The sequence below is a fragment of the Diabrotica undecimpunctata genome, chromosome 1 (genome assembly GCF_040954645.1).
Source record: "Diabrotica undecimpunctata isolate CICGRU chromosome 1, icDiaUnde3, whole genome shotgun sequence".
In the NCBI taxonomy this organism is placed as follows: domain Eukaryota; kingdom Metazoa; phylum Arthropoda; class Insecta; order Coleoptera; family Chrysomelidae; genus Diabrotica; species Diabrotica undecimpunctata.
Window position 1 is genome coordinate 55,809,979 of NC_092803.1, and position 26,054 is coordinate 55,836,032.

Sequence of the window (26,054 nt, forward strand, 5' to 3'; positions counted from 1 at the left end):
AGTTGTCCCTGGTAAACCCCTTGGCAATAGTCAGGCATTGCAATCAGAATTTTAAGTATTTAGTATAAAACTGTATCCCAGCTTAGCTGGTCGCTTCTTGGTTAGAGGTTTAACTCTCGCATATTAGTTAGTGTTAGACGTATTCGATCAAATTCGACGCATTTCTGGTTTAAGAGTTTTAGACTCTCGCGTATTAAGTATACCTAGTTATTGTTACAGAGCTTATAGTTAAAATCATAGTTGAAGAAAACATCCTCAGTTGAAGTGATAATTATTAGTAACATTTTAATCTGTATCAGTGCTCGTGTAGTGTGTCGCGGACTAGTGTAAGGTGGACAGTGATCGGCGGTTTCAATAAAAGAACTTTGCGCTAAAACTTTGGCTAGAGATTAACTTAGTTGTAGTAACATTTAAGCATTCAATTACGTATTGTTTGAAATGCTTGTGTTCTTATTTCCCACTTCTGTTTCCTGTTCTTATTTCTCTTTCCCAGGAAGATCGACAGTGGATCAAATATTTACATTAAAATTTATACAAAATAACAGTTACGAACAAAACCTAGGACTTCAAATGCTTTTCATTGATTTTAAACAAGCGTATGACTCTATCGATCGGGAAAAGTTGTATAAAGCTAAACTACCTGAGGAAAGGAACAACTACCTGTTGTTTGAAACGTTGTAAACGTTTGGCATTCATTTCTCAGGTAGTTTAGCTTCCTCCGTGGATGTGTTGGTTGTTGCTCTGGAAACCTCAGAGTCTTCTAACATTATTGCCACAAATTGGTCGCATTGCTCCTGTAGTGATCCTTTCCCAAGTTAATATGCTCCATTTCTAACTTGGCTGCACCGTACTGAAGACGACCAATAGTCAGAAATACGTATATACGGTTGCCTTCCATCTTATACACATATTTTATTATATTTTTTTTTCTTTGTTGCGAGCTATGCCGATATCTTTTACCTTTATTATATATATATATATATATATATATATATATATATATATATATATATATATATATATATATATTGTAACATATTGAACAAAATTTATAAACATTCAAAATAGCCAACATTCATCTTAATAACAACTAACCTTAATAATTCATCAAAGAAATATTATTCTTCTTACTTTTCTTTTATTGTTATTTTTATTTTTACATTTGAAATAATTTTAATTTTTTATCGTATAGCTGTAACGAACGTGCTTAAGACAATTTAATCTTCACATTCAATTTTTCAAATACTTCAATGTCATTTTTTATTTGCCAAATCTTTTAAATTCTGTAAGTGTTTTAAAATGTATTTGTACGCCATTTTTTGTAATATTCAAATTGTTTTAGTTTACTCCTGAAGAAGCTGTTAAATAAATGGCGAAATATTGAGTAATTAAGAAAAAAGAAAGATTTTTATTACAGACCACTTTACCCGATAAATTGACGTATTTATATATATATATATATATATATATATATATATATATATATATATATATATATATATATATATAAAAGAATTGGTTGTGAATTTGTTTCTGATAAGAATATTTATAACCTAAATTTGATATTATGACTAAATACATGTTCTGTAATTATTTTATAACATAATTTTATTTAAATGTTTATGTATATGTGTTTTTAAGTGTTTTAAATATGTGTTTGTAAAAGAACGTTTTTTAAAACAATTTTGGATAGTTTTCGCCATCATTTGTAGGAGTCAGATGAGGTTGTCCATTTCATTTTATAAACATCATGACAACTAACCTCAATTAGTGTAAGATACAAAATAATTCTTATTCTGTAATTTGTACTAATTTTGTTTATTGTAGCACCCTTATGATGCAAATAAAGATTTGCGAAAGCTTGGTAGACTAAAAATATATATATATATATATATATATATATATATATATATATATATATATATATATATATATATATATATATCTAAAGTATTCAACTAGTGAATTCAGAGGTTTAATCGGTCATTCAGGTTGGCAAATAAAAAAAGAAGTCAACTACTTCATAAGTTTATCGAAGACGTTTCGCTTTATATTTCTAAAGCTTCATCAGTTCTCTAAAATATAACAAATGACATAGAGTTTATAAGAAATACAGATGTTTATAGTTCATAACTTACAACTCAATATGTAGTATATTATCGATGTTATCATATATCTACTGTACACTTTACTCAATATTTAAAACTAACTTAACCAAAAAAGAAAAAACAAAAAACAACACACAAACTTTGCCGAAAATAATGTTCATATTCGTAGATATGAATATTTAAAAAATTTTAAACGAACATTTGGCTTCATTTAGATGGTTCTCCGCTGAAGACCAACAAAGTTCTGATTTATTGCAATCTAGCAAACAACTTGACGCGATACCGAAATTTTTTTTATTTAAGGGCCATGTGTCACCAAATTCCAAGGTTTGAGACAATTATGAACTTCTACAGGGGACATTGCATAATTAGTTGGACGGGTGGAATTTGTATGGCGGAAATATTTTGATATATTATTTTTAATTTATGTTTTAATGAAACCTGGAAATAGGGGATGATTTTGTTATTATTTTGAATGGAAAATACGCAGATATAGATATATGATAACATCGATAATATACTACATATTGAGTTGTAAGTTATGAACTATAAACATCTGTATTTCTTATAAACTCTATGTCATTTGTTATATTTTAGAGAACTGATGAAGCTTTAGAATCATAAAGCGAAACGTCTTCGATAAACTTATGAAGTAGTTCACTTCTTTTTTTATTTGCCAACCTGAATGACCGATTAAACCTCTGAATTCACTTGAATTCACTAGTTGAATACTTTAGAAATATAAATTGACGGTCGTAGTTTTTACAATATATATATATATATATATATATATATATATATATATATATATATATATATTACCTATGAGTTTTCACACCACCAAATGTGTTTCCGTTACATAGTTTTAGTTGGTTGGAATTTCTAATTATGATGACGAACTAGTTAACCTTTAGTTGTAAATTGTGCAGTGGTAAGCCCAGTACATGTCATCGTTTGCTGCACAGTAAGGAATGCAGTGGAATAACAAATTTGAATTGATAAGTTTGAGTCATCTGTATTCTTTTTCTTTGCTGCTAAAATTATTCTTTCACTCAACGTTAAGACGAAGTGGCAAAAATACACAAACCGTGTGCATCTACTATATGCTCTCTTTTGGCACATTCTTCTTTGGCCTTTACATTATATGTGTAAACCAGCTCACTATCATTGTTTGAAGCATTACAAGCTAGAGCGTGAACTAGAATAATATTTAATCGGAACGGTTGAGCATTCAATTGATTCGTTATGGCACAGTCTAATATTGGACACTAGCTATTTATAAAGGGTGTTTTTTTAGAGGTATAGAAATGTAAGTTGGTAACACTCTTTTAACTGTCGGCCATTTTTACAGTAATAAAGTGATTTTTTGGTTAACATAATAGTCCATCAGAGCAAGTAATTCGATTAGCCATGAAACGTTTTTGCACCACGTTTACTTTAAATGATAATATGCATCCACAGACACGTCATACAGTATGTACAGAAGAAGTTGTGGCTGCTGTAGGGCATAGCATACAGGAACACCCGAATCAGTGTATCTGCCATCGTGCACAGCAGTTGAATACGTGTCCATTCACTTTATGGAAGATTTTGTGTAAAGATCTTGCTTTGCGTGCTTACAAAATCCAACTCATGCAAGAATTGAAGATAGGTACATCATTACCTAGAAAGGCGTAGATTTGTAGATTCGGTGAGTAAGTCCAAAACGAGATTGCCGTTGATTCCGATTTTCATAAGCAAATTTTGTTTAGCGTTGAACCTCACTTGTGGTTGAATGGCTACGTCAACAAACAAAACTGCCCTATTTGGAGTTAAGATAATCCTCAAATGTATCTTGAGAAACCATTACATCCAGAAAAACTGACTGTTTGGTATGTTTTATGATCTGGTAGAATCATTGGACCGTACTTCTTCAAAAACGATGCTGGCCAGAACGTTAAGTCAATGGTAACCGCTATAGAGCCATAATTACTACACAGAGTTGCTGAGAGTTGCTTTCATCAGGTCCTCGTAGACACATCGTCTCAGGACCAGCAACTTCACGTGGAGTCATACGTCGCCATCTTACCAAATCCACTGGTAACTTTAACATCATAATATTTAATACCATACAATGTAAACTAAATTTAAACCAACAATTTTTAACGGGTTTTTACCCACATATTTAGTGGCTCAATACATGTATACCTAGTGTACTGATGATGGAACATGGATTCCGAAAACGTTTTGTGATATAGCCCGATTAGGTTTTTAAATTATATACCTTTTATAAAGGTTTTTTAATAAATTTTTTTGTTATAAAATTGACTCTAAAAAATCACCCTTTGCAACTATTGATTTCTTGATTGACGATAAAACCAACCCCATTCAAGTGTCGCGGATATTTGACCACCTCATTTCGCTAACATTGTCCTCAGCAAGTATATAAATATTTTACTATAAGCCGGAATTTTTATTTTGAAGAGTTTTTATTAAATATTTAATTGCCATACCATGTCTACAGCTTAACATTCAGTGATTTATATCATCAACGTTACCATCACAATCATAAACTTCTGATTCGCTTAGATTACTTCTATCTAACTGATTTTTGATCCTTGAAAATTTAAAATGCAATTATAAAATTAAATTTACCTAATTTCTTCTTTTTTGCTTAGATATTCATTTTTTTTGCGATTGACAGAAAAAATTAAATGAAAGCATTTAAAATGAATGACGCTCGTGAAAAAGCACTTATTAACAAAGGAAAAATCACGAATAAATAGAAGAGATACTATGAATAATATGGTTAAAGAATAAGAGAACATGTTAGTTTTGGATAACCTCATTAAAGAAACTTTAGAACTAATAGTGATATGACTTTTTCAATGATTCATGTAATTTCAGGGAAGAGGGTGATGCTATAGACTGAATTTTATGTCTATAGTCTATCGTTATATAAAAAGGTGGAAAAGACGTAATGTCTTTCATAAAGTAGGAAAATATAAATAGGCATTACACCTATAGCACGATTACAAAAAAAAATAATCCTCTGAAGCGAATCCTTATGCCTCAATCCGTGGGAAGTAAGCATAAAGGTAGACAAAAAGTTAGATGGTGTGGATCTTTAGGATCCTGGGAAAATTGGTGTGACAAACTGACAAGGGTTGTCAATTGATACGAGGGAATATCCAAAAAGACTTGAAATTGTGGAACTTAGTTTATATGTATAACAAACACTAATTGATTATATTTTATACCTATAATTCCCTAATAGCATTTATACTTCTTGTTCTAGAGGATTTTGGGTTTAAACTAGGAGGTATATCAGAAAATGCAGACATTGACCTGCTTTGGAATTAGAATTTTACTTCTTCTTCTTCTTTTCCTTTTTATGTAAACAAAGTAGACATGACTCTGTCTGTTTTTCAATGTGCCTCCAGTAAGTTGTCGTTCCATCGTGTTCGTGGTCTTCCTACTGATCGTCTTTCTATTTGTTCTCATTTGGCTCCATTGTACTCTTCTATTTCTTAGCCAGTCCTTGATGTTCTCTACCTTGCATCTAGGTCGTATATCTGTCCTTCTAGCTCTGTCCCATAGTGTTCCATCAATTTTTTAAAATGTTTTCATCTCTGCTGTTTCTTATATCCTTGTTGTCCTCATTGTGTCAAGTCGTGTTTCTGCCGCGTATGCCGCTTTATTGGTCTGATGACTGTTTTGTAAATTCTGCCTTTCATTTCTTTCTCGATATTTTTATTTTTCCAACCTTCGGCTCTCTTTGCTCTACTCACTTGATCTTCCACTTTTATTTCGATTTTTCCGTAGCTAGATAATGTGATGCCTAGATATTTAAATCATTTGTTTTATTTTGTCTGAACTTCTAGCTCCATTTTACATCTTAGTAAATTTGCTGTTATAACCATGCATTTTGTTTTCTTTGGGGAAATAAACATGTTAAATTTTCTAGCGGTTATATTAAATTGGTGCATCATCGTTGTACTGTAAATCATCTTTACTTTGAGGGAGTAGTATTGCGTCGTGCATAGCAGATTATTTTAAGTTGTTTTTCTCCCATCTGGTATTCTTTTTTAGTTCTTACTTTATTATTAAGTATTTTATCCATATTGAGGTTGAACAATAGAGAACTCAGGGACTTCTCTGTCTTAGTTAGTTCTTCTACTTTTACTTTTATTGTGTTGTTTTGGTAGATATTTTCGATCATTTTGATTATTCCTAGAGGTATCTCTCTTGCGTACAATAAGTGGATAACGTCTTTCAATTTGACTAGGTCAAATGCTTTCTTTTTTTTAAGCCCTTTTATCTATTCGGATTGCCGAATATAGGCCTTTCCTAATTCTCGCCATTCATCTTTGTTGTTTGTAAGACGTTTCCACATTTGCCCTGCAGTTCTTTTGATATCGTCGCTCCATCGCATTTGCGGTCTTCCTCGTGGTCTTTTGGCTTCATATGGCCGCCAATTCCCGATTTCTTTATTCCATCGGTCATCCGCAAGACGTTCGTTATATCCAGCCCATTCCAAATGCTTTCTTAAGGTCCACGAAATATAGATATGCCGGTTTGTTGTATTCTAATGATACCGTCGGTGCATGATCTCCCCGACTTAAAACCTTGTTGTTTTTGTGCTATTTTTATGGTTAACACTATATTATATATAGCAGAATTTTATTTGTAAGATATAATTTTCGTTTTGAATATATTATGAGGCTACCGCGATTGAATTGACCTTATTCCGGACCTGTTTACTATCCATCAACACCGCAATAATTGTAATTTGCATTGCAAATATACATGTGTAAGTGCACCGATATCTATTTTTATGATTAGTTAATGCAAAATAGTGATAATTAAACAAGTTCCGTTATGATTCCAGGCGAACCCGAGAGCAGTCCTTTAAAATATTTCAACAAAATCGGGAAGAGATCTACCAGCGTGGACGTTACCAATCAACCGTTGAACGCCTCACCACCTTCTGATCCGTGGAGATTTTTTTCAGATATAAAAGTAAGTTTCTGTTTAATAATTATTTTAATTAATTTCTTTATTAGGCAAATTGTTAAGGCATGACTTGAGATCTTTTTATTTCTGTCTTATGTAGCCTTCTTAAATATGAATCTTATTGTAAAAGAAAACTGAAGATTTTTTGAGAACACTTTGTTTGTTCTGGAGAATTTCCTTCAATCCAATATATTTGGCGCAGACGCAAACCTCTTTTAATGAGAAATATCTACTACAACCTTGACGTTTATATTGGAAACGTTAAATTACTATCTTTTTATCTCAGATTTTTTACTCAATAAAATATAATTATATGTGAACTTTTTGCCATTATAAACAGTTAGTAGACAAAATTTATAGACAAAAACACTTTAATAAAACACATATTATTTTGTATGTGTTTTTGTCAACCTCATTTTTTAAATATCTCTTGAGCATACACAAGAAATTATTAAATAACCTGGACGTGGATGGTTAATAATACAGGAAGAATATGTGTGTTTAGAAGACTGTATTATTAAATGTACGGGGTGTCGTAAATTTGTATTTTTTGCAGGGTATGCCGAAAACTAGAGTAGATAGAACAAAAGTAGTTAAGTTGTCATGATTCTTTTTGAAGTTATACTTCTATACGCGCGCTCCACGTTGGAAATTTGTATGGGAGTGAATCTGTGAAACCATTACATATGTAAGATAATGAGTAAGAGAGAGACAGAAGATATATTTTCTGTCTCTTCCTCTCTCGAATATAAAAATGTTCCTTTTGTATAAATAATTTAATATTATACATATTATATAAAGATATATATACATATAATATTATACATATAATAAAATATTTATTAATATTATTATTTATGTGATATGTTTTGTAATATTTATTAAATGTTCATAATTATATTATTCTTTTGTATTTCAAAATAATAATCTCAATAAATCACTGTATAATCCAGAACTGACAATTTTGAAATACATTTGTGTTATGTCCTCGGTAGTGTAGTAGTCAGTATCCCCGCCCGTCACGCCGGAGACCGGGGTTCGATTCCCAGTCGGGGAGGACAAGATATATATACATATAATATTATACATATAATAAAATATTTATTAATATTATTATTTATGTGATATGTTTTGTAATATTTATTAAATGTTCATAATTATATTATTCTTTTGTATTTCAAAATAATAATCTCAATAAATCACTGTATAATCCAGAACTGACAATTTTGAAATACATTTGTGTTATGTCCTCGGTAGTGTAGTAGTCAGTATCCCCGCCCGTCACGCCGGAGACCGGGGTTCGATTCCCAGTCGGGGAGGACATTTTTATTAATATTATTACATTATTGTCATTTTTAAATACTTATGGATATTGCATTTTAATTTGTATTGTATTATTATATATGGAATTATGTTGCACTGTATTGTAGTGTATTTTTTTATAAATATTATTGTCATTTTTAAATACTTATGAATATTGCAGTTTAATTTGTATTGTATTATTATATTAATAACAAAATAAACAATGAATTTTACTGCAGAGTATGTGTAAAAAAATTTTGCATTCTACTCCTTTCATACATATATGAAAATAAAAATATACATTTTCATCAAAATATTGATTCAATCCTTCATTGTTAGTAAGTTGTTATTCATTCTGTTTCTCTTTTTGCTATGTCTTACCTATAAAAACATATGTAATGATTGTGCAGATTGACTCCCAAATAAATTTGTAATGGCGAATGCGTGTATAGAAGTGTAACTTCCACCGGCAGTCCCACTGGACTGCCACACCCGTTTTTTTCGTTAAAGTAACGATTGTCCAATCAAATCATCAATAGCTCCCCACATTAGTGAGATACAGGGCGATTATTAAAAAATGCCGAAAAAGACAGGGTTATAGTCTGTAGCGATATGTCAATCTAGCCTAACTTTCAGTAGAGCAATTTGAAAGTTTGAATGGCCCCCTAAATTTTTGGAAATTTCAAAGTGAATTTTCAACTTACCACATTAAAAGTGCAATGAAATTTACTAACTGCTATTAGCTAATTGTTTAGTGAATACCTTTTTTTTAATGATTTTCTTCAGAATAGTAGACATATCATGTTTTGTCAACCAAATTGATAAGTAAATTTACATATCAATCAATGTCTAAAAATAAGAAATTAGTTAACCCTTTATAGGGCCGAATTATTTTTTGGTAATTTAAACAATGGTCCATTTCTTCGTCTTTTCATTTTACTTTCACTCCTTCTTGGTTTTTTTAGGTAATTGAAATTTCAACTACAGCCTCATTAGCTATGTTGACTTTGGTACATGTAGTTGTGGTTCCGTAATCGACCACCGAAAAAAGCACATTAATTAAACATTTTTATTATGAAATAATGGAAAATATTGAATATATAATGCAACTTGGCAATCTGAGCATTTAATTCTTAAACGTTTTGGCTTCGCTCTCGTTGAACAGAGTTCATAACTTCTTGATGTTCCTTTTTCTGACATCTGATTGCCAACACCGCTTAGTCTCTTTAGTTACCTTAGGTCCTAGCTTCTTGTTGTTATGGAAATCACCTATGATCATTACACTTCTAAACTACAGGTGACTCATTGGTTTCGATTTAATAGACGTCATTTTCATTGCAGTATTTTAAGTTATATATGAATTTACCGCTGCTGCATCAATCAAATAGTAAATAATCTTCATATACCATCTTACCATGAAATTGGATAAGAAACATAAAGTTTATCGAATAGATCGACTCCACCTACAAAGCGATTGTAATCACTTATGGCTTTTGCACAGTTGACACTTTCTTGTTCACCATTCGCTTTTCTTCTTAAAAAGTGACATAATTGACATGAAATAATTCTGTTCTCCGATTTTCATTGTTTTGTCCTTTCTCATTATTTGTGTTGGAAAGCCTTTAGGATTTAAAAAATTTATTTAAAAATCCTTTATAAAAGGTATATAATTAAAACACCCAATCGAGCTACATCATAAAACGTTTTCGGAATCCATATTCCATCATCAGTGTGTCTAGGTGTACATGTTTTGAGCCACTAAATATTTGGGTAAAAACCGTTTAAATGTTATTAATTTGAATTTGGGTTACATTATTGGATCTTATATAAAAAGAGGTTTAAATCTTTGTATGTAGGTATATTTAAAAATCCTTAAAAGGGCTACATCAAAAAACAAACGTTTTCGGAATAATAATTCCATCATCAGGTTAAAAGCAGGTTAACATGCCTGAGCCACCAAAATATTAGGGTAAAACCCTTTACAAAATTTGAAGTTACCAAAAAATGTACATGTTGTTAAAAATGAATGATGTTTAATATTTTATTAGATTTAACTTCAGGCAACATATAACCATGCCTCACGTGAGTACCAGCGTCCGGAGGGTAAACCTCTTCAAACGGACTTCAGCTGGTAACTGGATCTTATATGTTATGATGTTAAAGTTACAATTAGAATTGATCAGATAGATCAATTCTAATTGTAACAGACAGGACTTAATATGTAACATATCAAGTTGTGCCGTATCTAATAAGTACCACGCAGTGGCGTAACTACAATTTAGGAGGACCAGGGCGAAAGTAACCGAAGAGGCCCCTCTCCCCAATATGAGAAAAACTAAGACTTACCTCCATATAGAAACTACATAAATACAATTTGAGATTTAAAGATAAAATATATTAAAATGTATGCCTATGTTATGCTAAAAATTACTTTTAATTGAATTAATCTGGTTAGGTTTTATTCATTATCCAAACATTGAAGCAAGGGTTAACATTGATAACACAATATGATTTTGTTAATATTCATGCTTTAATGTATTTTTTACTTACAGTTTTAGAGTTTTTACTTACAAACAATTTTTTTCTTATTTTTATTGTTGTTTGTTACTTCATGTTTAATGGGGAGCATTGCCAAACTATTTAGCCGGGTCTGGCTCATCGTGGATCGTAAATAGCTTTTTATAAGTTTCAATTTTGAAAAACTCCTTTCATTAGAAGCAATAGAGACACATACAGTCATTTGGAACAGATTTCATTTAGTCCATATCAAGAACTGTGCCATATTCAATGTAGTCTAATTTTTGGCCTTTTCATTGGTCGTGAAGTCTTTAGATTTTATTAAAAATTTCTTGCTTATCGAATTTTGTGTCACATTCATTGAGTAAATAGTCGACTTGAACGATTTTGAATTTTTCGAATGCAGTTTCCATTCTTTAGATTCTAAATTGAAGCTCTTGATGTAGCTTGTCTAAACATTCAAGCATACATATTTTAGTTTCACCGTCGAGGGATAAACCGGCATCTTCGGCCGTTTCCCAGGCATTATGTTTTTTAAACGTCTCCTACTGTTTTTTTCAAGGGAGATTTTCATTTCATCACATATCTCTGAAGCAAACTGACGAGCTTTCGTGACCAACTTATATCGACTGTCTTCCAAAAAGTTTATTACCTCGTTTTCAAGGCTTAAACACTCCGTCTGTAAATACCTCTCTGGAATGTTTATTTCTTGCAAAATGTACCCCGGTAAATGAAGGAATCCAAGAAATTTGAAATCATAAATATTCGAGATTAAAACTAAGTAACCTCGAAGAATCAACATCAAAGAAGTACTTGGAAATGACCAGGAAAAATCTACGTTTGACAGTTGGTTTTTTAACTGGTCATTGTCAACTAAGCAAACACTTCCACACACTGGGGCTGGCAGACACACCTCTATGTAGGAAGTGTGAACGAGAAGACGAAACTGTAGAGCATGTCCTATGTGAATGTTATCGTTAATACGAGAGTACGCGTTCGGCGAGTTCTGGCCCACACCTGCCCACATAAGAGAGATTTCTCCTGGTGACTTGTCCACCTTCTTAGAAATGGCAGGATGGACAATGAGCTAAGGGTGACAGCTCCCTGGGAGGATGCACAATGGGTCAATTGTGGCCTAAGTGCTGTGAAACTTAACTCGCCCTCCCTACTCTACAGATACAGATTCCAGATTAAAATTTCAGCAGAGTTATAATATTTTCCTTGGCTTCACAGAATTTTTTTGTAACTTGAACTAATTTATCAAAATGTTTCAAAATAGGTTTCACAGCTTCGTGATTGGCATTCCATCTAGTATCAGATAGCTGTTTTACAGATACACCTATATAATCTTCATTAAAATCTCCCATCTATGTGAAGAGGACAAGAAGAAATTATATACACTTTCTAAAGTTGCAAAAAACGTTACACAGCTAGGGTTGATTGTAAATGTATGAACTCCACACAAATTGAGAGACTGGTTTGCACAAGGCACAAACATGATTTTGCTATTTTTTTCTTGATATTGCTTGGACACCAGTATAGATGCCTGACATAGTGAATTTCATTATCATAGCCTTGACTCCTACATAATTGTAGATCCGATCCATCATTCTCCAGTGCATTTATAATATCATTGCTTATTCAATATTTGAACAAGCTTTTTATGTGACTGCAACGTACAATGCGTACAATTTTTTTATAAAATAAAACATAAAGTAAACATTAAAACTTTTTTATGTTAATTACTATTTAAATGGGAATAAGCCACAATTAAAGGTTAAATTACGTTTATTGACGTTCACTAATTTTAATTTACTAATGTTTGAATTTTGAGAACGATTTCCTAAGTGGAAATTGAAACGTCAATAAACGTAATTTAACCTTTAATTGTGGCTTATTCCCATTTAAATAGTAATTACTTTAAAATGCCACAAGAAAATAGCTTTAGAACAATATTTTATGTTATGTACCAGATTGTAATTTTATATGTTGAAATTTTTTTTTTCGTTATTTCTTAATTTTTATAACAAAAATATATATAATAATTATATATATTTCCAACAGCAATTATATTGAACATTTAATTTCGGTGTACATTTCGAAATATTTGTGATTCCTTTTTGGCGAATGACCTTACGTTATCTTATCATGTTTTTCTTCCGTCGAAGTGTTGAAAAGGTTAAAATTCTTTTTTTGTTTGCCATTAAAATATTGATTTTATTTGTCTAATTATGAGTAATAAAAATATATTTGTATCAATAAAAACATTCGATGATATAAAATTCTCATCTTTAAAAAAATTATTAGGATCCTTAGTGTTAAAAAAAGGATGACTTTATCAATTATTTATCTTTATTTTTTTCCTTATTTTTGGTTGTCTGAATACTATTTCACATTCCTACTGTACACTTTTTGCTGCTTTTGTTTACTGTTATAGTGCCTTTGGCAGGCCATTTACATTTGAATACTTTTGTTTACTACTATTAGATAGAGACTGGAGATTCGGATTTGCTCTGGTCCAGTTCCTCGAATCGTTTCGGAGCAGTTTTTCTTTTACATGATTTCATTTTTCCTTTTCACATTTTACTGCCTCCATATTCCGAAACATACTTTCACATTCACATGCAGGTTTGAGTGCCCTTTTTTGAAGATTGGATAAATTATTGCTTTTTAAAAACATATGGAAAAAATGTTTTTGATGCAGATATTAATTAGTAAGTAAGTAGTAAGTGCAATGCTTATGATATTTTTTATTGTTTTATTATTGATAATATCCCGTACTGTATTGAAAGTGACTTCTGAGAAAGAAAATTGATTTAATATATTTATTTTAGTTATATCTATTTCCTTCAGATTTGAAACTGGGATATATTTGATCGAGTTGGATGCCATTTGTGAAAAGTTATCATTAAAGATATTTGGACCGATATTAGGAGGTTGGCTAATATTTCTCTTAACACCACGTAGATCATTTTGTAACGAGTCCGTTACTTAAATAATCGTTTACCTTCTTTTTGTGACTGGAATCTTTTAATTTAATTCTAAATTAAATTCATATTGAAATATTCTTAAACTAAATATTTAAATAACTCCCAGTAAATCTTATTTTCTAAGGTTAGCATTAAACTGCGCCCTCAGTGGTAAGATTCTGAAAGTACATCCATTCTGCGACGTGTAGAACCTTAACGGTTACTTGTCAACTGGATGTGATCGAAGAAGGATCGTTTCGATCAGAGTAGTTGCGGCTGGGAGTGCCATTTTTTCCCGAATTTAGTTTAAGTTTATTTTATTGTGAAGAGCTGTTTGTTTTAGAAGAAATCATTTGAGTTATTTTGTTGTTTGTACGAGGATATTTTCAGTTGGATCACCCTAGCCGGTAAGATAAAATTACAAATAAATTATAAGGAAAAATCCTTCATATCATCCGCCATTGTTAGTAAAATTCAGACCTATTTTAATTTCGTCTTTGATAGGTATTTCATATATTTTATACATGTCATATTTCACCTTATTTCATTAAGGAAAATGTTTTATATCTAAATCAATTATAAGTATTAGATTCTATATCTATCTCAAATTTTTATTTCCTTTCAAGAGTTAAAGCAAACAATTATTTATTTCAATTTCATACCGTTTAAACCGGCTAATATTTCTTTTTTTTCCTATTCTATAATATATAAAGATCATGCTTTCCGTTAAAATTATCTATTTAATATATCCATACATTATAAAAACATTGTCACACCATTCGAAGGTCACTTGCTGACATTTCTTGTATCGCCTTTCAAGGTTGATAACCCTTGTGTTTTTTCTTACCTTTTGTATGTACAAAGAACATGAAGTAACACAATTGTTCCTTTTAGCCTACTCCCAGAACCCAGTTGCAAGTCAGGGGAAGAAATCTTTTTTAGTTTTTTTGGGATTATACTTACTTAGGTCAAGGGAAGAAGTTCCAAGTTCATTTTATTGGAAATTAAGAAGAATTTTTAGTTGGACTTATTTGTCTAAGAGTACCTGATACAGGGAATCCAGGTTTGGTGTACCTTTTACCACCTGAGTCTAGTTCTCCACCGGATCATCTTCAAGGGAAACCTACGGAAACCGGCAGGAAGAACTTACTTTTATTTTTGTTATCATTCAATTATTTTAAATAACTTTTGCTACGTCCTGTTCAAGGTTTTAACTTTTGGTTCCACTTTTAATTTAAAAATATATCCTTAATAATAAATATCTTCAATTTTTTTAAAACATTAATCATTGTAACTTAATTTAATTATTTATTGTCTACCAAGGGATGAGGTTATAACTCTCCCTTGAATTTCTCTTTGTTAGGTTATCGTGTGCACACATATCCGGAGAATTTTCACTTAAAAACCTAAACAATTCTTGAACGAAAACTAAACTATTAGTGAGTAGTATATAATTATATTTATTATTTATACATTATTATTGGGTAGAACTTTGTCACGATTTGAAATTAAGGGGTATATCAGGGGTAAATTGTTTTATAATTATATTCAGGGATTTTACTGTAAATATAGTTAAGTTAATTGTACATAAGAGGTGGTGGTTTAGTATATAAGCATTTAATAGTCTGTACCTAAGTTTGGTAATTATTAAAGTTATGGTTAAAATTTAATATTTCAATTAGTACCTATCTTTCATATTTCAGCAATACAAGATATCTCGGAAGAAAACATTTAACTTCCTGGCGCCCAAGCATTCATTAGAGCAACTTTTATCTTTCATCTGTTTATTTCTTGGTGGTTTTCTTGTCATTAGTTCTTATATCTTACGGTCTCTGTAGGGCATGCAAATTGGCCGAATCCTTCTTTGAGTGTCAAGTGGTCATTCTCCTGCATAGTCGCTAGCAAACACTTAATTCTGCTATATTTTAAAATTCATATTTACCCTTTATTTATCTCTTTTACATAATTTATTTCTATCTAATCCCTTCCATCTTCCGTTATTCCACATATTAGTTCGTTGGTGTATCAAGGTGCATTTTAGAGTTCACCCTTTTGCTACACTGGATAGAGTCACCCCGACTCCTTAGCACAATTTTTGTTACAATTTATGATTTTCCACATAGACTTTATTGGATTAGTGAAATTCCTGATGATATTGTTATTTGCCATGATTGTTGCATTATGTATTGCCAGTATGTATTGCATTTTAAAGTCTTTATATGACCTCTCAACATCTGGTGACCGATACTGTTTTTAAGCTATTCTAAAAAGTGCAGTTGATAACGCATATCTTTTAAGTCATTGTTAAACCAATTAATTTTATTAGTTTTGTCCCTTACGTGATACCTCTTCTCTGGGAAAGATTCCAAAGAAGCTTCTTCCAGAACATTCATAAATCTATTAAACTTCTCATTCACATCCATTTCTCTCGCATTTAGAAAATCCCAATTTATGTTAAATATTCTATTATGAAACAGAAATAGACCTCTCTGTGTAATTGGTCTGAAAGTAATTTTTTCTTCCTGATACTTATCAACATGATGCAATGAAAAACCAACCTGTTGGCCTTTGTGGTCAGATAAACCCAGTTTATATACTCCGGCCATCTCAAACTATGTCTCAGAATCCAGGAAAGTGTTATCAAGACAGTTTTCTTCTCGAGTCAGCTCAAAAATTGCTTGATTTAAATTATAATCTTCCATTACATCTTGTACCCTGGTTGTACTGATATGATTTGTACAAAATTTGACATTGAAGTCACCTGTCAAGACATTGGGTCTCCCCATACCAGTACATTCCAAAAATCCATCTAAAGATGTTAAAAAGGTGTCAAAAGGGCCAAATGGGCTTCGATATAAACATATACTTACATTTACCTTCTTGAACACAATAATACAGTATTCAATACACTTTTCTAAGTTAAAATTCGCATTACAATTTAACACATTTAAATTCAAATTCTGCCTAACAAAAATACATGTTCCTCCTCCAACTGAATCCAATATGTCTGAAAAAGTTGCCAGTTTAAATCCCTGTAAGTGGACTACTCGAATCTCCTCTTCCTTTAGCCAATGTTCCGTTATACAAAGAACATCAACTTTCTTATCTGTCATAAACGCCTCCAGTTCATCTACTTTATTTCGTAATGATCGCACATTTGCATGTATAATCCTTAGGTTAACTTTTTTTTCATGTATGATATGTGGGATTTTAACGGCACCTTCCCCTGGTTAACATAAATACCTAGGTCGATCTTCCATTGGGACTGCTAATTTTAAATCAGCTGCAATATTTGTCTCTTCTAGTTTTTATTCTCTCGAACTTGCAGTTAGCAACCAAATCACAGGACTTCAAAAAGTCCGCAATGTTTTCAGGTATAATTTTTGGAGCCAATCCAGTGACAAAAAGGAATGCCATTTTCGGTGCTGCCCTCAGTGTACAATTTTGGTTTGATCCCTTGAGTGGTTTAGGTCTATTTGTTTGGATTAGATCATTGAACCGTTTTGTTTTTTTTTTGTTTTGAACTGTTTTCCATCCATCATTTTCGTTACTAACCTTTTCCATTTGTTGATATTGTTGTCGTGCGTCATATGTTAGTGGCGTGCCTGGAATATGTTTATCATTTGGTTTTGTGTGGCTAATAGTCTGTACAATTCGACTATTCGGATTTTCGATCATCGTGGCAATGGAGTGTTCTGTTTTCTGCACTATAGTTAAAGCAGCTCTATAATAGTCACGCAAATATATAAATATAATATTATGTTGTCGATTTTGATGTCTGTTGGAAGGATTGTGGGAAATTGGCGCGAACTGCGTTTTGTTTACTAACCTCAGTTTTTCGTTTTTTGTTTGTATTTTCCAACTTCTGCTCCAATTCAAACACCTTTTTACGAAGATGGTAATTAATTTCATTCAGTCTTATCATCAAGGCCCTTAACAAACATTCCATTATTTTGGGTGTAGAGCTTCAAATTATGCGAGATTGAAACGCCGGCGCGGCGTTGTCGTTGCAATCGGCACACACAATTTCTTTTATTCCGTCAATCATAAAGCCCGGAGTCGTCACGATGCACTGACTATAAAAATATTTCTTGCTTTTCACACATCCAATGCAGTTTTTGCCTTTCCTCTCACAAATTTTACAGAAAACTGAAAATTTTTCAAGAGATGTCATCAAATCAATCTCACTTTCCGTCATGTTGGATATATCGTCCCGCTTGCTACGCCCTATTATGTCAATGTTATCGGTATATCCTAAGATTTTTATGGGTCTATTGTAAATAGTACCGCTGTCTCTAATTCGAGTGTCTCGGTCTACCAAGTCAGGCCATCCTCTTGTCTGAGTCCATCCTTTATCTCAAAGGACCTCGAAATTCTTTCCCTGTGTCCTAACACTGGCTTTTAAGTTAGACATTGTCATTCTCGTTAATCGGATAAGTTTTTCTGGTAAACCAAATTCACGCACTGATTGGTATAGTACAGAATAAAACTAATATGTGTCATTATGCGTACAGTACTAGATTATGTTTGTTCTAGTGACTTTATGAAATCGTTAATCCAGTGTGCCGATTTACCGATCCGTATCTTCTTACTGAATCGGATCTGGTTCCATCGTCATGAATCTCAATAATTATTCTTGTTTGCCATACTCTTGGCAAGCAGGACTTTATCATAAGACATGTAAACAAACATATCGTTGTGTGACCGATAATGAGTCTGTATATTTTTATCCAATTAGTGAAATCTTTTCAAAAAAAACGAAACCATTGTTTCGTCGATTGATAATGCTTTAGCATATAGTGTTGATTATGTACGGAAAAATGGAGATCCTAATTTCACAGAATTTGTTTAAAAATCAACAGCTCTATCTACAGGTACGTCAAAAAATATTGCTAAAAGTGCAAGTTTTTTGTGTTGTTTTTCCATATATTTTCTTTTTTGCATATACAGTTGGCATAAATATATATGCACATATTTTAAAAAAATTATTTTTAAATGAAACATTCAGCTTTTTCTCTTTCATTATTTTTGAATATTTTTTTTTCTAAATAGAAGAAATTTTATTTTTTGTACTTTTATTTTGAGATATTGCCTGTTTTTTTTGTCTATGTTGCCTCTTATTTTGTTGTATCTTTCTAGGTATATCTCTTGTGGTTTTTCTTCCTATTGGTGGCTCGCCGCGGGCTATTAGAAAACTCGCGTGCTTCCTTTAATCATATTTCCTTGACAAAGTCTTTCCACAACTTTTACGTGTACGTCTGCTCTATTAATTGCCACAGCAAAAGTTGGCTGAATAATCTTAAACAGTCAAATATCCAATCTATGAATAAAATGATCAGATATATCTGATTTAATTACTTTAACATCTGACTGATCATCTCCTGCTGTATACATATCATTTAAACTACTACGTTAGCCTTTTTGTTTTCTGGTCTGAACCATCGTCTGCTAAATCATTCACAGGTAAAGTGAATGCGATTCGGTCGCCTGGTCCGCTTGGCTATCTGGCCGACATTAACTACTATATTTATATAAAATAAAGTGCTGCCAAGAAATCACCTCTATAATGTTAACAATACCATAGAAGTCCTTTACTTTAAAATGTATATTATATGTCTGAACTGTCATTATGAGTAAGACAGATAAAATTAAACTATCAAAACATCCACAAGGAAAAGTTAATTTCCTGTAGTCGGTTGTTTATCATATATCACAAAAAAGATATATTTATTTAACTCTCATCCGGACACTTATTTTTTCTGATGTAAATAGTAGGACATATTCATAAAATATGGGAAAGTCGAACGGTTTGTTCTACGTTTGCACATCAAACATGGAGCGAGTCAACTCCACCTTTTGTTTTATTATAGTCGAGAATAATCTCTGGTTCATGGTTCATCTCCTCTCTAATCTCATTCGAGTAATGCATTGTTGACAACACTATGACACTTTTCATAGGCTTAGGCACATATGATACCAATGTCGCCTTTTTTGTAAATCCACATAAAGAAGACAATTGCTCCTTATTCTTACATGGTTGAAACTCAGGAGGAACAAACTTTTTATTTTTTATAACTGTGCCAACAATTGTTAAACCATTAGATAGCATATTATAAGCCATATCTAAGTCTGTAAAATAGTTATCAAATGTTACGTTCCTGTTGGTTCGGTAATACGGTTCGCTTAGTGATTCTACCACTTTACGTCCCAAACCAGTATCTACTTGGTTACCTTCTTTGCCGAGATATGGAATCGCATTTAGAGGATAAAAAGTTTCTGAGTCACATGCCCACCATAGTTTCATTCCATACTTGTCGAGTTTTGAAGGAATATATTGTTTGAACGGACATCTTCCACGATAAGGAATCAACTGCTCGTCGATTGTTATATTTCGTCCTGGCAAATAATGCTTTTTCAAATTGCCTAATATTTTGTCTCATATATCCCGTATAGCAGCCAGTTTATCTTTTTTACGTCTCTCGGATCTTGTCGTTTTGTCGTCGAAACGAATAAAACGCAAAAGCTCTTTGGACCGATTTACACCCATAGTGGCTCGAAAAATATGTGGTCCATAAACCGAATTCCACAAAGCTTCATAACTTGCATAGTTTGATTTTAGATGCCCGGCGGTGAACAGGAGACCAAAGAAAGCATGCATTTCAATTCTATCACAGGACTTCCATGGTTTATTTTGCAATACACGATGAGCCTCTAGATTGGTGTAACGGATAATGTCATCCACAATATTTTCAGTCAAATATAAGCGAAATGTATCTATTGGTTCTTCAATGCGTGTTCCAGGTAGAAGTTGAACTCTGTGTAGTGGTCCTTTTACTAAATTTTGATCTCGTGTTCGTCCAGTCGGAAAAGGTTGTGTTAACCACTCAGTTTTATCTTTAGCAACATACATTTCTGGTTGACTGTTTCTGATGTGTTCTTCAAGAGCTGAAATTTTATCATAAAGTATACTAGTCGCAATCTACGTTTTATTTTATACTTACACGTATTTTCCTCTGAAATTTGTTCATCCTCCTCTTCACTAGCTTCCGACAAATTATCGTTATCTGATTCAGATTCGCCGTGAAAATCCTCTACGCAGTATTAGTCATCATCAAATTCAGACAAGTTCTAAATTATATCTTCAAGCTCCGTTACTGTTAACTTTCTTTTCTCATATTTACTACTTTATAATTTAGTAAATGTGTGAAAACTAGAAAGTGAAGATATTTCAATGTACGGAATAAACACCATTAAAATAAATTGAAAAACTTACCCGAAACTACAGGATTACGAAAATATGAAAAATATCAAACAAAGTAAACTGCACTCTAGGTTAGCAAAAATTCAACTGAATTACTAGTCAGGCGGACTAGTCAGAGCTTGTTTAGTACTTCACGTGACCAACAGTCGTTAAATATTGATGACCAGTGGCGTAACCGCATCGAAAAGCAAATTGTGTCCGACGGACATACACTGTCCGGTTACGTCAGTAAAAATAATTTTATTTTTTTATATTTAATTTTGATTAGTTCAAAATATTTAGTTGTTGTCTCCAATAAGTTTACTTATAATATATGTACTGTAATTTCTTAAATATACAGTAACATATCTATAAGTGTGTCCGATGGACACACCTTTTCCGGATAAGAGTTAAAAGACATCCTTCGGGCTAAATCATAGAACGTTTTCGGAATAAGTACCTATTCCATCTTCAGTGCTGCTACTAGGTAAACATGTTTAAAGTCACTAAATACATGGGTGAAAACCCTTTAAATGTTATTAAATTGGTATTAGATTACATAATTACTGATAATTTTATAGGATGTTAAAATTTTAAGTAGATTTACTTCATGGCAACGTAATCAGTTACAATTCTGACTCTTTCTTTTTTTACCAGTATAGTTCACTGATGATATTAGTAACGTTGAATTAATATAATTCGTTGTTGTACGCCTCTTCTTGTTAATAAGTCTTCTGATGTACATCTTTCAATTTTGGTTTTCTTTTGGTGCCAGTATAGTTCACTGATGATATTATATCATTGAAATTCATGTCCCCTACATCTCTAGGTCATTGAGTATAATCAGAAAGGATCACGTTCCAATTTATTTCCTTATTCCCATCCGTGAAGAATCAAGCGTTCACTTGCATTTCCTGAGAGTATAAATATTATGCAAGAACACATTTAAAACAGCATCAACCAGGCTAATGATCCAGATACAGTAGACACAAGACATCAAGACTGTCATCAGTAGTGTCAATATACATTATAAAACATTTACTTTTTTTACAATTTATTATTTAAGCCAACAAAGGGAAATTTAACACGCAATGATTCATTTGCGTTTACAATATAATCTGCAAACAAATTAATTTGTCTAATAATAACTAGTAATTATGACGTATTTTAATCGGCCTAATTATATGTTTGTAGTAATCTAAAACTACATTCGTAGACGAAAATATTGATCTCGATTTAGGTAGTGTAGAACGGAACTTACATTTATAAATTTCAAATTAAATTTTTCCTCTTCCCAACAATTTGCCGTTCTTTCTTTTTATTTTTAGTATCCCACTAGCATGTTTAAAGATTATCTATTGATGATTGTTGATGAATTTGATGATCTATTGCCATTTGTGTGTATAATACTGAGAGTTGTGTTTATGACATAACTTGTGGTGTTTCAGATAAAATTTCAAATCGGCTCCAACTCTGTTGCTGATTCATGTTGATTATATTTCCAAATAACTTTGATTTTTCCTTATGTTTCTTTTGTCAATTAACTGAATTTAATCCTCCTCTTCATTTTTTGGACTGCTGTGATTTTGTAGATACTCGCAAATAAACCTAATTTCTGCACGTTTTTTATTACAAAAAAAAAAAAATTAAATCACTCGCATTATTTTTGTTGGAGAGTATACACGATACCTACAACTCCTTACCTCATTAATTTAAATAGTAACTGAAACAGTCGTAAAATAAAAAGATAATATTATTGTTGTTTGCACACAAAATGTTTTACTTGTTTTACCGTTGAAAGTTTAAAAATCATACAATGTCACGTCCCATTGGCAAAAAGACCAAGTTGTCTGTTAAATCAAAGGAAATTATGGTAAGTCAGTATTATTGTCAACATACTTGGAATTTTAGTACTGTGAATTTTTATTTTCAAATGTTTTTTTGTGACACCTTAGCTTTTATCATATATAAAGCTGAATTTTTCATTATAAACAGCTGAAAATAATAGTTCTCTAAATAATAGCTGAGAATAAAGAACTAAAGTTCATACAGTAGATATACATTTATCTTGAGAAAACCTATGCTAGGTACTCCGAGGCGTTCGCTGGTGGATACCCAATAAGAAAAGATTTAGGTTAGCAGAAAAGATTAGCAACAGGGTTCAGTGCTTAGTCCTTATTCTTATTAATGTTGGATTAGATAAGATGTGACATTCTTTGGTGTATGGTCCGTAAGATGGTATGTATGGGTTTGTAAGATGGTAACTTTGGATTACGATGATGATTTGATTATATATATATATATATATATATATATATATATATATATATATATATATATATATATATATCTCATCATCATCAACCTGTATGCGTCCACTGCGACGTGTCCTGCCCAATTCCATTTTAGCGACGCGATTTTTTCGATGACGTCTGTTGTTTTTGTTCTACGACGAATTTCTTCGTTTGGGATTCGGTCTCTCAGAGAGACACCCAACACCTGGCGCTCCATAGCCCTCTGAGTCACGCGAATTTTATTCACTACCTTTTCAAAGATTTTCCTTTTGAGGTATATGGGTAGATCCGATTTAAATACATTGTTTAATTTACCAAACGATGCCCAGGCTAATTCCGTGCAAGGTGGGAGCTCACATGTCCGGTTATCTCAACAGCAATATTTTGATTTAGCACCAGATTAGTTATTATTTGTCTTGTTCATTTTAACTTTTAGTTCGACCTCCAAGGAAGCGTGATATAATTTTTCAAATATCATTATTGCATCATCCATACAATGGGCTATAAGGACGATGTCATCTGCAAATCTCAAATGACTGAGCTTCTCTCCATTTATGTTGATACATTCTGTCAATGATTTTCGCATTTTCTGATGACTTATGGTATCGAATGCTTTCTCGTAGTCCACGAATATCAGTGCCAATGGTTTGTTGTATTCTGCAGACTTCTCTGTCAGGTTGTTTATCACTAGTAAGTGGTTGGTAGTGCTGTATCCCGATCTAAATCGAGCTTGTTCTCTAGACTGATAGAAGTCTAATAGAGAGCCAGTCTTTTTTTGATAATTTTTGTGAAAAGTTTATATATGTGTGAGAGCAAACTGATAGGTGTAATAAAACAATGACTGCATTGTTCCATTGAGAAGGAGTTTTTCCTTGGTAGATGCATTGGGTGAAAAGCTTGGCCAAAGCCTGGATAATTGTATTTTCACCTAGTTTGATCGCCTCGATCAATACTCCGTCATCGCCAGGGATTTGTTATTTTTCATATCTAAAAGTGCCGATTTGATTTCGTATGGAGTTCTGATCCCTGGTTTATGATTTTGGGCAGGGGCTGTTCTTGCCTTTCGTAGGTGCTCTCATACATTTCTCGATAAAAGGATTCGACAACAGCCAGGATTTTGGTTCTATCCGTAATAATGTTTCTATCTTTGTTTCTTATTTTGCACATATTTTTGTTGCCTGTGTTGTTCGTATTTCGCCTCAAAACTTTTAAACTTTTGTTTTCTTGAATTATTTTCGTTATTTCTCTTATATTGTTTTGTCTTACGTCTTTTTGGATTGGCCGGTGGATATCTGTATTAATTTCTTCATTATTATGTAGTTGGAGCCGTATTTTTTCGTCAGCTCTCTTCTTCTACTTATTAGCTCTTTGATATTTTGGCTTAGTTCTTATTTATGGGACATAACGGTCGGGCAGCACTCCTTTTCCTTTCTTTTAGTGCCTTCGTTATGCCATCATTTGCTTGATCTACATCTTCTATTTCGTCTTGCAAGTTATATATATATATATATATATATATATATATATATATATATATATATATATATATATATATATATATTTGGTTAGTGTATCTTCAAACAGGTCGTTGTTTTCTGAGGGAATCCCTTTCTTTTTTCGTGTTTATAGGACCATCTTTGTTCTGTCCAATTTAACATTTAATAGTATCTTAGCTTGGATTAATCTGTAGTCGTTTCCTATTGAAAATCTGTTGACTACTTCGATGTCTTTGATTGTTTCTTTTCTGTTTGTTATGATATAATTATTTCATGTTTGACACTGCCGTCTGAGCTGATCCATGTCCATTTACGCTGAGGCTTTTCTGTTTCCTGGGGTAAGAAGTTCAGCAATCTTTGTCGTCGTACATTTCTTTCGCCATGTCCATACTTACCCATTGCTACTTCTGCGTTATCTTCGCATTTATATATACATCTGGAAACCATCAGGGTAATCTAACACTATTGCAACAAATTGTTCGCATTGCTCCTGTAGTTATCCTTTTCCCAAGTTAATGTCCACCTATTATAACTTGGCAGCACCTTATTTTAAAATGACTACAAAACTGACTTCACGAAGTAACAGCTAAGACTACGAGTCTTACCAATTATGGAAACTGAATGATAAAATCTGGAGTCGGTGAACCTCAGCTAGTTCAAGGTTAATAGTTTCTCATATAACTTGTATGTTGTGTATATTATCGAATATCCACAAAAATCTTATAAACGTTGGAAACCTTTGTTCCATGAAATACTATACATGTTTTTTATTTTAGGGCAAAATTACGAAGAGTGTCGAAGAAAAAATAACAGAAATCAAGTCAAGAAATCATGAGGAGGGTTCGCCGCTTCACAGACCGAAATCCGATCCCCACAAGCCGGATCTAAAAACGATCGCAGACAGCAAGGAAAATTCTAGCGTGTCGGATTCCGAAGATTTATCCGAGAGTAGTATATCGAAGACTTGTGGCATCGTTTCTACCACAGAAGGTTAGTATTTTTTATAAATTAACACAAGGGAAAAACATTTTTCATTGAAATTGAAATTTAATATTTCTTTTTTTACTATACTCCCCAAGAAAACTAACACATCTTTGTATTTGTAATATGTATACCCCTCTGCGGAAGGGAAT

At 32.2% G+C, this 26,054-nt stretch overlaps 1 protein-coding gene across 3 annotated transcripts in view; it reads left to right on the top strand.

Moving 5' to 3' along the window:
- LOC140449490 (testis-expressed protein 2) overlaps positions 1-26,054 on the top strand; it is a 97,544-nt gene that overhangs the window by 30,771 nt on the left and 40,719 nt on the right. The window contains exons 2-3 of one of the 3 annotated variants that reach the window (XM_072542679.1): positions 6,979-7,109; positions 25,698-25,911. In XM_072542679.1, the coding sequence (XP_072398780.1) occupies positions 6,979-7,109; positions 25,698-25,911 (345 nt within the window). Of the gene's footprint in view, positions 1-6,978; positions 7,110-18,618; positions 18,766-22,873; positions 23,005-25,697; positions 25,912-26,054 lie in introns of those variants that run through there. The other 2 variants (XM_072542687.1, XM_072542695.1) reach the window with 2 other exon arrangements.